Source organism: Rhineura floridana, chromosome 5 (assembly GCF_030035675.1).
Source record: "Rhineura floridana isolate rRhiFlo1 chromosome 5, rRhiFlo1.hap2, whole genome shotgun sequence".
NCBI lineage: Eukaryota > Metazoa > Chordata > Lepidosauria > Squamata > Rhineuridae > Rhineura > Rhineura floridana.
This window is the reverse complement of record NC_084484.1, coordinates 99,424,868-99,439,625: the sequence shown is the minus strand read 5'-3', so window position 1 is coordinate 99,439,625 and position 14,758 is coordinate 99,424,868. Positions and strand designations below refer to the sequence as shown.

At 44.7% G+C, this 14,758-nt stretch overlaps 1 protein-coding gene across 1 annotated transcript in view; it reads left to right on the top strand.

Moving 5' to 3' along the window:
• TTC3 (tetratricopeptide repeat domain 3) overlaps positions 1–14,758 on the top strand; it is a 111,398-nt gene that overhangs the window by 59,808 nt on the left and 36,832 nt on the right. Inside the window, exons 24-27 of the mRNA XM_061627678.1 lie at positions 771–863; positions 2,476–2,537; positions 4,124–4,260; positions 4,363–4,701. Coding sequence (XP_061483662.1) covers positions 771–863; positions 2,476–2,537; positions 4,124–4,260; positions 4,363–4,701 — 631 coding nt within the window. The remainder of the gene's footprint in view (positions 1–770; positions 864–2,475; positions 2,538–4,123; positions 4,261–4,362; positions 4,702–14,758) is intronic.

Genomic DNA, 14,758 nt, shown 5'->3' with positions numbered 1-14,758 from the left:
CCATGTTGTCTGGGGCTGATGAGAGTTTGCATGTCCAACAGCATCTGGAGGACCATAGGTTTCCTATCCCTGTTCTTCATAAATTCTTCTTACTGAACATAAGGCCAAGAGATCCTTGAATTCAAGCTGCTTGTTGCAATAAGTATTAGTGGGTAAGCATTTAAGACTCTGTGAAAACAATAATCAAAATTGTGGACTGAGTAACAAACATGTTTTGGAATACTATTCTGTCACTTTATCTTTCTATAGGACTAGAAGAGATGTCCTTTACTTCTATTGCTCTTCATTTCTTTAAAAAAGATACTTGATTGTATAAAAAATTGCCTGTGGTATCTATCTATGTCTAAAGATACTTAGCATAAACAAATTCAATGCAATTTCCTAGTATTCTTTACAATATCTTCATGAGAGTGATGATGACGATTTTCTGTTCCTGCATGGAACAAAAATAAAATGATGATTATATTGAGGTAATGAAGTAAAAATAAGGGTTGGATCCAAACTTAGGTGAAGGTTTAAGTCCTACTGATTTCAACAGGACTCAAGCTCAATTAATTTTAAGTCTGATCCAACCCAAAGTATTAAGTTAACTTTTTGTTGGTTAGGAAACAGCTGCTATAATCTTTGTGATCAGAATTTGAAAGGCCATACATACATGTTTGGCCATTCATGCAATGCTTAAATTCCATTTTTTGGATATAAAATGTAAATCCTGCAGTCTTTGCAGTGAACTCCAACCAACAAGTACATTTTTCTGCTGACACCAACAGGATTTTCTTCGAGAGTTATGTTTCACTCCAGATTGTAGATGCCTCATTTCTAAAATTGTTGTCTTCAGCTCTTCTGGTCTTATAAAATGTGAGGTAAGAATTAATTCCGGTTACTAATTTTTTATGTAGAACTGGTGTGCCATATTACTGAATACTAGGATTTAGAGTTCTCCAAGTGTCCATAATCCTGGTTCAGTGTTCTTTGTATGTTCTTTGTATGAGGAGTCCCATTACTTAAACTTTTTGTACCTATCTTTTCTAAAATATTTGCCTTACGTTCATAGAAAATTTCCTATATATCTATCTCTATCTATCTCTATCTATATCTCTCTATATCTATCTATATCTATCTATATCTATCTATATCTATATATTATATATCTATATATATTATATTATATATATATATATATATGAACAACACACACAGTTAATTAAATCTTGGTTGAAATAAAAAGTTACTACTTGCATCTGTAAGATTACACTACTGTTGCAGACATAGGAATGGATCCACACCAGCTTTTCCATAAATGGAAGAGAGTCTCATGCTCTCTGCCAACAGAATTCTCCTGTGGAGAGGCTGGTGATAGTTTTTGCCAGTATCCCCATACCCTGCATCCCCCAGTAACATTTCCCATGCTGTTCTGGGGGTCCCCTCAACCCTCTACAGCAGATTTGTTTGGGTAAGGGACACTAGAAGGGAGGGGAAATAATTTAAACTTTCCTCCCACCTCCCTTCAGCCCAGTCATGATCAAAAGAGGGAGAGCAGGCAAGTTTGTGTATTCCTTCCCTCCTCTCTGATCTCCTCTCTTCAGAGCAAATTCATCCCTCCCTTCAAAACCAAAATTAATGTTATTACAGTGGCATCAACAATTAACTGTAATTAAGGCAGGAGTGGGAATTGACTCCAAAGAGGGGAGTAGTTGTGGGGAGGAAGGCGGGGTATATTCCTGTAGCTTGCTCCTAATCTCAATTAGGAGAGCCTTAAATATTGCACCTGAACTGACCTGTGGTGTTGGATCTTATACTAGCTTTTTCTGTGGGGTAGGAGTTAATGCAACTGTGGATGCTGCTCAGGGGGCTCTATTTCAGGGGTCGCCATCCTTTTTTGACCAGAGGGCACATTTAAGATTTTGAGAGTGTGCTGGTGACACCAGTCACAAAATGGCTGCCACAGAGGCACAGCTTAACACAAAATTAGAAAGTAGTCATAGTGAAATTTTCCCCATTATTGTTTCCTTACTAGAAGAGGCTTGACCTATTGCATTTCTGCCTACCACACAGCTGTAAAAAACACAAGAACCCAGTTTTCCCACAATTCTAGCCCTAAACCAAAGTCTAGACTGCCATCCCGTACTCACGTACCTGACAGATTGGCAACCCCTACTCTATTTCATACTCTGGTGGATTTAATTGTTCAATAGTTGTTGGAAGTCAGTCAGCAAAAGATAATGGAGTAGAGGAAAAAAGCGGAGCATGGATAGTCTAAAAATGGGATTAGAGGAAAATAAACCTTTAAATATCAGACATCTGGCTAAAGATTTTCAACATTTGGTGTAAAACTTGATACATTGCTTGATAAATTATACTGATGTGCTTTGACCGAATGGTAGAATAGTATCATTTTTCTTTCTGCAGTTCTAATAATGTGCTTTTAAGAAAAATAATTCTTTGAAGCTATTGCTCTTTTTCTCCCTCTCCTAGTTTGAACATAAAATAAAAACCAAGAATCCTCCAAAACCCATTGTTAAACAAGAGTGCTCGAGGTAAGTTTCCTAGCTATTCAAGTAACACAGTCGGTTCGTTTCAGAGCAGTGGAACTACAAGAGGACAAAAGGGTGTTCTCACAGAAAAACACCCATTTCCTAGAATGAGAGGCTTCTGGGTACTGATCATAGAGCATGGTGGCTATGTCTCACTTGGTGTGATCCAGGCTGTTTGCCCTCTGGGCATGAATGACCTATGCAAGGGCAACAGGGCCTGTGGATGTCATATTTAACATAATGACCAGTAATGCAATTGCATTGTACTTGGCACATTGCATGTCAGGTGACAGGCTGTGCCTTTAGTTTATAACTGGATTTTTATTTGGTTATACCTTTTTGTTTTGAATGGGTCCTAGGGCTAGAAATTGAAATACTATTACCGCTTATTCTGTTCTTGATTGTCAAGTCTGCACATTAATTATTGAAAAAGCATGACATATGGGATAAAGCACAAAAGTAGGCATGTTTAATTTTGTTGAATGTAGTGGGGATAACTCCTTGTAGGAATAACATAATCACATTTGTTTTAGATAGGGTGCATATAGTGAACATTGATGTTTTCAGATGTGAAGTTCCCATTGCTTATTCTGATGCACTTTGGGGTCAGAATCCTATATCTCTTGTCACTTCAGTGACCTTGCTTTGTTCTTAGTTTAATGTGATTAAATAGCTAGACTACAAAGTAGTGTACTCATTTACAGTTATAGTACATGTTAATTGGAGACTAGGTTTTATCCATTGGTGTTCTTTGCACTAATGGAAGATTTCTTGATCTGGCTTTGTACCAGCTGAAAGGGGGATTTTTTTTTTGCTGATTTCACCCAGCCACCTGTACTACCTCCCAGTCTGTTCCAAAAGGTTACCAAACCATCTGAAACAGATTTGAGGGACATGGGGAGCATTGCAGGAGGTAGGGGGAATTTGCAAAAAATAGCCTCCATGCCTCATCCATTAGATACAGGAGACTTCTGTCAGCTTGAAGGACTCCACTGGATACAACCCTGAAGATATATTTGGATACTTAAAGGTCAGTTCACATTTAGGGGTGACCCTCACTTGAGGGTTGCCACTGAATTCCGTCTTCATGTGGGAGCTATGTATGTATCCGCTATGATTTATGCAGCCTATTGAAGAACCAACACAGTTGATTGACTCTCTTGGGGGCTGCTGTCAAATATGAACAGGCCCTGAGACAGTGCTAGTCTTGATCTTTACATTTGAGTTAGATAATGAGTTGGACCTTTAGTGTTGTGGCACCTGCTCTTTGAAATTCACTTCCCTTAAATATTCAAAATGATAAATATTAGACAGGTGCCATCTCTGTTATCTTTTCAAGGCCTTTTAAGTAGAGACTTTATCCCAGTTTGTATATGTATCAAAATTGTTTTTTAAGATACTTTAAATGTGTTTTAATTTTTTAAAACATTTTAAAGATGTTTTGTTTTTAAGGTGGCTTTAAATATTTTTTTTTAGTGTTTTATTGCTTGTTGTTTGCTGCCCTGGGTTTCTTCTGGGAGGAAGGGTGGGACATAAATTTATTCAATTATTTTTGAACTAAGAGGCTTCACTATTGATTGCTTTATCAGTTCTAGGAACCTACAAAAAAAACAAGAGCGAAAATTAAGGAGAAAATTCATGAAAGAAGCTGTTTTGCTATCGCTAAGAGACCTTGCAGACGTATTTCATGCAGCAAACTTTGCATCAAATGATGAGTGTGAGAAAGGTATATGACTGAATCCTTGTTTTGAGAATATCTTTATTTCTTTGTGGGGCCCTGTGTGTATCAGTAGAGACTTACAGTCTTTGTTTTGTTTTTATTTTTTAGTCATGGTGAATGGTCTTGTTGGTGTTGTTAAGAAGAATTATTTTGTTGAGGATACAGTCCTGCAGCTTATTGTGCAAAATGCTGCAAACATACAGAGAGGTGTTCATGATGCCTTCAAACTTCTTAATGAGCTGCTTTCATGGTGGGTAATTAGCGAAACGGACTACGCACTGTTTTCATCAAGTTGTCTGACATCAATTGAAGTGATGGATCGGCTCATAAACTTCTTAATCGACAAAAATAATAGAGTGAAGACAAGAATTTTTGTTCATGTTTTAAGTGAGCTTAAAGAACTGGATCCTAAACTACATGATTGGATGAAACATCTTGATAGTAATGGTAAGGTCAAGTCTTCTATGGATATACGATAAGTTAGAACAGGTTCAGTCCCATTAGGGGGCTTTAATTCTTAAGCATTTATGCATTAGGTTTGTTCACTTTAGATATGAGTACTGGTTGTTGCTGCTGCTGATCTGGAAAATAAAAGTTGGCAACTGATCGTATAAATAATTCTGTTCTCCAAATCCCTCTCTTCTTTATATTCATAACTCAGATATAATGTTACGGTTTAAATACCTAAAGTAAGGCTATATGTAATTGGGAAATTTATACCCTCACTGGCCAGCAGAATAGTCTGCTATACCATTCCAGGTCTTTGTTACTACCAGGGCTGTGGAGTCGGTATGCCAAACCTTTGACTCCAACTCCTCTATTTTTCTACTGTCCGACTCCACCCAAAATTGCTTCCAACTCCACAGCCCCGGAAAGGGCTGTAAATGTCTTTTTAAATTGGAAGCTCTCATAGGAGCATTTTTATCGCTGCCTGAATATGCGCTGATCTTGGCATCACAGCATTTGTCTTCATATGGGTCCTGTGTCATACACTGACACACAAAATGTTTTCCATCTTGAGTTATGGTGAAAGGCTCAACTACAGCTGACTTCATGGGAAGCTTCTTTGACATTTTGAATTTATATTTTAAAAAAATTGTCAATCAAAATTTATTTTGAAGTTGGAGTCGGTACATTTCTACTGACTCCGACTCCACCCAAAATTGCTTCCGACTCCACAACTCTGACTCCACCTCCACAGCCCTGGTTATTACTGTTTTCAGTACTTTACTAAGAAGGCTTGGGCAGCAGTATTTACATTTCTAACTCACTTCCTACTCTTTGTTTCCTAACAGAATTCTTAAGCTAGATTAGGACTGCCATATGTTTAATGAATGATATGTCTACTAATAGTTTATATCCAAAAATCCTTCTGCCTGAGTGTGCTTCTGTTCGTGCAGGGCAGCTGGTGGTATGCCAGTCCACCCTCCATATGGAAGAAGTGCCAGTGCTCCCCCCCCACCTTCAGCCTACCCATAAAGCCATTGGAAGAGGGTTCCCTGGTCCTCTGGAGCCAGGTTTTGAGCTGCCAATGGAAGAGATATTGCTTGATGAATACTAAAGTGTAATTTGTTGACTGTCAATCATTAATTTCTACTCCTGCAGATGGAAGCTTATATTGATTTATGTTGACGTGTGTGCGTTGTTGCGTGAAACAGCATACGTTACGTTGGAGTTAAGTTGCTCAAGAAACTTCTCAGATGCATTAGATCAGGTTAAGAGTCTTTTATTAAGACATTATGGCTTAAGGCTTTAAGATCCCCCCCCTCTAGGAGAGAAGTTCTCAGTTCAAAGACATTACACAGAAGACTCAGCTCAACACAGATAACTGCTAGAACTCTCCCAGTCTATCTTGATGCTGCCATGACAACGGCCTTGGCTATCCGTTCCCAGACTGGGCAAAGACATAACTTCTCTTAGCTACAGATTTCCACACTTTCAGACTTGATGGAAAAACACTCAGTGACAGTGTGGTTCAATGGTCAACAATCCCCCCCTTTTCCCATCATGTCTGTGATTCATTACAACAATTACAATAATACATTTCTACAATACATCTTGCAATACAGCTTACATTTCAGTACAGTTCAGAACATCTCTGCACATTTAGCTAAAACTTTATTCAATCAAACTTTGGCTGTACACATGTCAAATACAAAGTGTCAGGATCCATTTCCACCAGTTTATGCATTCCAGGACTGGTAATTACCCCCACAGTATATCTTTCTGGCGGTTTCCCTATGTTTACTCTTGTAGAACGTCTTAATGGCACTAGGGCTTCTGCTGTCTCTGCCCCCCCCCCATCTGTGCTTGTGCTTGGCACAGCCTGCGCAGGAGATTCCATTTCCTCAGCCTTACGTTTCTTTGACCTTCGTTTCCCACAAATGAGCTCATTTAACGCATCTCTGAGTGGAATATGTGTGCCCTCCAGTTTAATGTCTAGATTTGGCTTAAATGATTGTGCTTGTGTGTCATCTGATCCTGTAAGAACAACTGTTTTCCATAGGAGGTGGGCCATCACTGTGGGAAATAGTTCCACCTATCGTGCGAAGGCAAGAATGTTTTTGAAGTCAAGACTAGGGACGTCATGCCCCTCCCACTCCCCAGTTCATTCTTGCCTTCGTACGAACAAGATTGGAATTTCACATAGCATTTAGCTAAGTCTCGTATTTGTTTGTCTATTTGTCTTTAAAGCCTTTTTTCCATTTCTGTGTCTAGCATACTGAGGGTCCCTTTAGAGACCGCGGCTCTCTTCGCCCTTTCCTCAGAGCTATTCCATTTATTTTAGTTCCTTGACTGGGGGCTCCCTCTGAGACCGCGGCTGCGGCTCTCTTTGTTTTGGCAGTTTCAAGCCCCCTCCCCCCCCCGGCTCTGTCGTATCCGTAGCCAGGGGGCTCCCTCAGTGACCGCGGCTGCGGTTCTCTTTTTTGATCGCTTTTGACCCTCTCTCCCCCCCCTGATCTGTTGCTGCGGCTTATCCGATCTCAGCGGGAGCTTGCAGCTGCGGCTCCCGCCGTTACTCCTTTGCCTCAGATCGCCCTCGCTACGTGGCTTAAATCCCACTGCGAAGGGCTTTACAGACCGCGACGGCGGCTCTCTCTGCGGCGGCTGCCGTTTTTCCCCTACCTGCTTCCTTCCGGGGATTTTCTAGAGCCGCTACTGCGGTTTTCGGCGAGACCGTGCTGGGCAGCCCTTCCCCCAGTTCGCTTCCGACGGCCGCCATTGCTTCTTCCCTCTCCGCCATTTTTCCCCGCTCTTTTTTTTTTTTCCGGGCGCCATTTTTTCTTTTTGATTTTGAATTTCCCGCCCTTTTTTTCTCCTTATTATCGGATACCTCCCCTGCAGGCTATCTATCCGTACGTTTGTGTATATGTGCTGCTGACAAATTTACACGGCTGATTTACACACATTACTGTGGCTGTAATCATAGTGGCTGAATTATATTATCAAGGCTGGAGCTCCAATCCTAGTGGGCTGGATTGTATTATCAAGGCTGGAGCTTTAATCCTAGTGGCTGGATTACATTATCAAGGCTGGAGCTTTAATCCTAGTGGCTGGATTATATTATCAAGGCTGGAGCTTTATATCAGTGGCTGACTTGTACTAAACCTGATTTATATTGTATATCCTGCCCCCTCTGGGGCCGTGAACAAGCCAATAACCCAGCCTACAGCACTAATCTGAGTGTGCCAACTCTAAAACAGCCTATATTATATTAACGCTGATACCTCAGTGCATTCTGCCCCCTCTGTGGCAGTGCATTTCGCCATCTGCCAGTGTATCCTACCCCCTCCGTGGTAGTACGCTGTGCCAGTTCGGGTCTTTACATCCTGCCCCCTCCGTGGCAGTGTACAGCACCCAGGTTTATATAAGATGGCAGAACAGCCGGGCATGTCACCATCAACACACATGGTGCCAGATCAGCCAGACATGCCACAATCAGCCAAGCCACAACATCATAACACGTCTAAGACCAGACATGCCAAAGCACTGGCTAAGACAAAACATCTTTCCAGCCATAGTAAACCAAAGCGCCCTCGTTATGTCTCTGTGCCAACCACCACCACAGCACAGACACACATAAGTGATATTTTCCATTCTCCTGCTACTGCCTCTGACGAGGAAGAGTTTGTTGGCTTTCCCCCTCACGGTTCGCCTAACGAACCTACCTCTGGCTTACCGCCTCAGACATCTGTTCCAATAGTTCACCAGGCACATACATCTCCCACATCTGGTCTGCAGCTGTCTCCTGATTTCCTCTCCCAACTCCAAGCCATGCTGGCTTTTTTCACACGAATGCAGTCACTACCACAAGTTCCTGCCATACCCCCACTCAACATGGACCAACGTGCGTGCCATGAAGCTCATCCTTCCTGCTCACCAGATCCCTTTGATGTAGCCAGAGGCAGATGTACGGACGAAGCCTCGTATGCGGAGGAGTCAACTTTCACTGACCATGTTGAAGGAGACGACTGGAGCGACTATTCAGATCATGAGGAGGATACATCGTATCGCTTGTTCAATACCTCAGATTATCAACCGCTAGCACGTAGGGTACTTCATACCCTTGGTCTCCAGATTGCACCTTCAACTTCGTCCGCCCCAGCTATCAAAGGGGCCAAGGTCCTCAAATCCCCTGCACCTACTGAACACTACATCCCGGTGCCGGACCCAATTGCCAAATTAGCCTCCGAAGAATGGGCCCACCCACTCAAAGCTCGACGCTTCAAGAACCTGGCTGACAGACTTTACGCCCTAGCCCCAGACTTTGCCACCAAGTTAGATGTCCCTGGCATAGATGAACCAATCGCTCGCCTCGTTTCACGATCTCTTTTGCCCAGGGAAGGGGAATCCCACCTAAAAGATACTACTGAGCGTCGAATAGACTTCGCCCTCCGCAAGAATCACGAGGCCACTGCCCTAGCCATGTGTGCCTCCGCTTCAGCCTCCATCTTCTCCAGAGCATCTATGATGTGGATGGATGACCTTCTAGAGGATGCTAACCCTGATCCTGTCGCCTTCAAAAGAGCACTATTGAAATTACGTAAGACAGCAGCTTTTGTGGCCGATGCCACTTTGGATGCCACCCAATTAGGGGCACGAGCCATGACGACTCAAATAGTCGCTCGTCGCACCCTCTGGCTTCGCCACTGGCAAGCTGATTCGGCGGCCAGACTGAACCTGTCCAAGGCTCCTTACTCCGGATCTCTACTCTTCGGCGAGGAAGCTCTAAAGGCAGTTCTGGTTGATCCAAAAGATGCCCACAAACCGGTTCTGGCCACAGTCAAGAACATCGACCACAGGCCCTTCAGGCGATTTTCCTCCTTTCGTTCCAACCAGTCCTTTCGAGGAACGCGGCCAGGAGGACGAGGCCGCGACTTCAGACCCTATGACCCCAACGCATTCAGGGTCTCCTGGAACCGACGCTTCCAAGGCAGAGGTCAGTACCAAGGGCGCAGGGGCTACTCATCGTCCTCATATAAGGGAGGCCCCCGCCTACTCAAGTAGTATTAACGTCCTCCCCATAGGCGGCAGATTACTTAATTTTGGAGATCGATGGCTACGCCTTACTACGGTCTCCTGGATCAGGGACCTTTTCACTCATGGCTATAACATAGAGTTCTGGGCAACCCCACCAGACAGATTCCATCCTTCTCCTTGCCCAAGGGCACCAGCCAGGCACAGCATCATGCAGACAGCTATACATCACCTCGTGGACATAGTGGCGATAGAGCCAGTTCCCCCAACTGAGAGGTCGGAAGGGGTATACTCCCTCCTATTTGCTGTGCCAAAATGAGATTTATCTTGGAGGGCGGTATTGGACCTCAAGTTTGTCAACCGTTTTGTAACATACCGCAGGTTCAAAATGGAATCTCTCCATTCCATTACCGAGAGTCTGCATGAAGGAGACTTCCTGGCTTCTATCGACCTTAAGGAAGCGTATCTCCATGTGCCCATTTGCATAGCCCACAGAAAGTTTCTTCCGTTTGCCTTAGGCCACCAACATTTTCAATATAGAGCTATGCCATTTGGCCTCTCCTCTGCTTCAAGAGTATTTACCAAGGTGCTACTCATCCTAGTGGCTTACCTTCGGACCCAAGGGGTTCACATCTACCCATATTTGGATGATCTGCTAATATGGTCCAAGTCTGAAGAGCTGGCTCATCATCATTTAATGATCACCCTCAATGTTTTGCAGACCTACGGCTGGCTTGTCAACTTCGACAAAAGCCATCTCCAACCAACCCAACGCCTACTACATCTTGGGGCAATGTTGGACACCCTGCAGGCAATGGTCTTCCTGGCTCCAGATCGCATCACTGCCATCACAAGCATCGCAAGGTCCCTGATGCAACAAACATCCGCAGACGTCATGCTTCTCGCCAGAGCGCTCGGGATGTTTATCTCCACAATCCACATTGTGCCCTGGGCTCGAGCCCACACTCGGCCCCTTCAGTGGACTCTGTTGCCTTTTCAAAAAGACATTGCCAGCTCCAACCATCGCAAAGTTCGTTTGAGCCCCACTCTGCGCCTCTCCTTCCGCTGGTGGACCAAGGTTCAACACCAAGGGCACGTCGTTCAGAGAACCCCGCAGAACCGTCGTGACCACAGACGCCAGCCTCATAGGTTGGGGAGCCCACTGCAACTCCCAGTACGTTCAGGGGGTTTGGCCCAACGCAGAGCAATCTCGAAGCATCAACTGGCTGGAACTAAAGGCTGTCCACTTGGCTTTATGTCATTTTCAGTCTCTGTTCCCTTTGCATCATGTGCTCATTCGAACAGACAACACGTGTGTAAAATCACATTTGAACAGACAGGGGGGCACCAGGTCTCGTCCTCTGCAGGACTTAGCCTCCCTCATCTTTGTCTGGGCAGAACAACATCTACAATCCCTGAAAGCAGAGCACCTCAGAGGGATTTGGAATGTGACAGCAGACTGGCTCAGCAGACAACAGGTCTTTCCGGGAGAATGGAAACTTCATCCAGCCATGTTCCATCGTCTCCAGTGTCGGTTCGGCGCCCTCTCAGTCGACCTGTTTGCTTCCAGTCGCAATTGCCAGCTTCCCAGGTACTTTGCCCGATACCTGGACTCAACAGCAGAAGCAGTGGATGCTCTGACAACACCGTGGCCAGACGGTCTATTGTACGCCTTTCCTCCCATACCATTGTTAGCCAAAACCTTGAGGAAGGCGTGAACCGAAAGGGCACAGCTGGTTCTGATAGCACCATTTTGGCCACGCCGACCGTGGTTCTCAGATCTTCTGGCAATGTCAATGATGGATCCTTGGACACTTCCAGTAACGCCAGACCTCCTATCCCAGGGTCCAGTACTGCACCAGGACCCTACTTGGCTCAATCTAACAGCGTGGCGTTTGAACGGAGACATTTGAGGTCAGCTGGACTGTCTGACGCTGTGATTGATATTATTTTGGCCTCGAGAGGACCATCTACCACTCGCATTTATCAACATACCTGGGTGGCTTTCTCCAAGTGTTGCCAGTCCCACCACCACGATCCATCCCAGGCCAATGTGCACCAGGTGCTCCAATTTCTCCATAGTGGCTTTATGATGGGACTTCGACCCAACACTCTACGTCGACATGCGTCTACTCTGTCATCCATTCTCTCAGTGTCCTCTCCTGGAGATCATATTTCCTCACATCCGTTCATCAAATGTTTTTTGAGGGGAGTCGCCCTACGCTCTCCGGCTGCTGTCCATCGGTTCCCCTCATGGAGTTTGCCGAAAGTTCTGCAGGCTTTGCAACGCCCTCCGTTTGAACCCATCAGGACTGTGCCCCTACGTATACTGTCCTTCAAGGTCCTGTTTCTGATCGCAATCACTTCTGCCAGACGCGTTTCGGAGTTGGGCGCATTGTCTTCTGCTCGACACCTCTGCGTCTTCCATAAGGACTCTGTTGTGCTGAAGACTGATCCTTCCTTCCGTCCCAAGGTCGATTCAGTTTTTCATTGCAACCAGGACATTGTGTTGCCTTCCTTTTGCCCGGATCCTACCCATCCTCTTGAAAAGGCTTGGCATTCGTTAGATGTCCGGAGGGCTCTCAAGACCTACCTGTCTAGGACCCAAGAGATTCGACGAACGGAGTCTCTGTTTGTATCCTTTCATCCAAGGTCTATGGGGCATAAAGTATGCAATTCTACCTTATCCCGTTGGTTAAGGGCATGCATTACTTTAGCATATGAGTCCCTGAAGCTGTCAGTTCCAGCTAGTATAACGGCTCATTCTACCAGGTCAGCTGCCACCTCGGCTGCTTTTGCCACTAATGCTCCTGTTGCCGATATTTGTAGGGCTGCAGTCTGGTCTTCCCCACACTCGTTTATAAGGCATTATAAAATTGATCGTTATGCCTCTGCTGATGCATCTTTTGGCAGACGAGTGTTGCAACAGGTTCTTAATGAGGATTAACATGTGGGTGGTCCCTCCCTATATGGGTTGCTTTGGTACATCCCACAGTGATGGCCCACCTCCTATGGAAAATGTACCATTGGTCTCACCTGAAAGGTGATTTTCATAGGAGTGGGCCATCACGACCCTCCCAGTTGGAGGATGACTAGAGATTTTATCAATGGGTTACATGTTATTGTTACGCTATTATATTTAAATGTAAGAGTGAAGTCAAGACTTTTACCTCTGTTATGTTATGTAGTTATGTTAGAGTCATGTTGTTATGCATGTGACTATTATGTTATTTTCCTGGCGGGCCTGTTGGCCTTGTTCTTGTATTTTTAGATATCTCTTTTTAGACTCGCTACGAATGAACTGGAGAGTGGGAGGGGCATGACGTCCCTAGTCTTGACTTCAAAAACATTCTTGCCTTCGCACGATAGGTGGAACTATTTCCCACAGTGATGGCCCACTCCTATGAAAATCACCTTTCAGGTGAGACCAATGGTACATTTCCCTTTGATCCCAAGGCTTTTCTGAGACTTTAATGCTTCTGCTCAGAATTAATTGCTGTGTTTCTGGACACCAAACTCTGAAATATGCATTCTCTTGTGCTCTAGGTGCACGTTTGCCACGTCTCTTACCCTGTGGCTTGTAACTTCGGCTGCTTTGCACTCTCTTAGTCATTAACCTGATTGCATTACATGAAGATTCCATGTGAGCAGTAAACACTGACTATGTGCCTTTTTCCGCTGTCTTTTTACAGCTCTGGTGGTCATTCCCTTTCCGCCCCATTAAACTCAAGGCATCAGCACACTTCACAGCTATGGTCATTTTAAACTGCCCTTGTGTCATGAATCCCTGGCAGACAACTTTGTCTCTTCTCTGCACGAAACATTTTCCTCTGTCAAACGTTACACAATACCCAGAATTCACCAGTTTTCTGACTGACAACATATTATGAGCTAATTATGGAACAAACAAACATTCTGAAAGTATTCCCAGTTTATCAAATCTCACCAGTCCTCGGTCTTCCACCCTCTTCTGTGATCCATCCGCAAGTTAAAAGAATGTCCTGCTCATTTGTAGACGTGTAAAACAAACTCCTGTCTTTAATTAATATATGGCTTGCCCCGCTGTCAACAATCCAGTCAACAGGTGCTATAGTTTGTGGCTTCTGTTTACAAACAAAGTTCACATTTCCCTGCTTCAAGCCGCCATCCCTGGAGTTTCGCTTGACCGCACAGTCTCTTTGAAGATGCCCATGAGCCCCACAGGCATAACAAGATTTCAGCGGTTGCTGTTCTTGCTTGTTTTCCTGTCTGCTGCTGCTTTCCTCTTTCAGCTTGGCTCTTTGCTTTTCCTCAGCACTTTTTGCCTCTTGTCTCCGCTGCCATTCCTGGGTCAGCTTTTCCTCAATAAACGCAACGTTCAGACCTCCGTCAGGCATGGCTTCGAAAGCCATGACCATATTATTCCAAGTCCCATCGAGCGAAGCCAGGATCAGATAGGTCTTCTGAAGTTCAGAGTGCTCGACGCCTCGGTCCGTCAGCTCAGCAAACAAACATCTGAATTCCGTGAGATGCTCACTCATTTCGCACTCACCCGTGAAACGCATCTGGTAAAGCTTCCGTGCCAAACACAATCTAGATCCCGCAGTCTGTTGCACATGAATGCCTTCCAACACGTCCCACATCTGTTTGGCGTTTGTAACATCTCTCACATGTAGAAGTTGAGAGTCTGATAGAGCCAGAAGTATAAAAGCTTGCGCCTTCTGATCTCTACGCGTCCAGGCCGCGGTCAGTACCGCCGGAGGGGGTCCATCTATAATGTCCCATAAATCCTCTTTTATCAGCAAAGCCCTCATCCTCGGCTTCCAGCTGGCAAAATTCTTTTCCGTCAATCTTTCCATTGGCATGCCTCCCCCAGACAGGTTTACAGCCATGTTGCTCACCTCTGTCTGGTACGATCAATCAGGCTGCCCTCTGGAACTCCGTCTGCCTTTCAGACCAGCAACTTACTCTTGTGTAACACGCTGTGGATCTGGGCCCATAACCCTTGTTGACGTGTGTGCGTTGTTGCTTGAAACAGCATACGTTA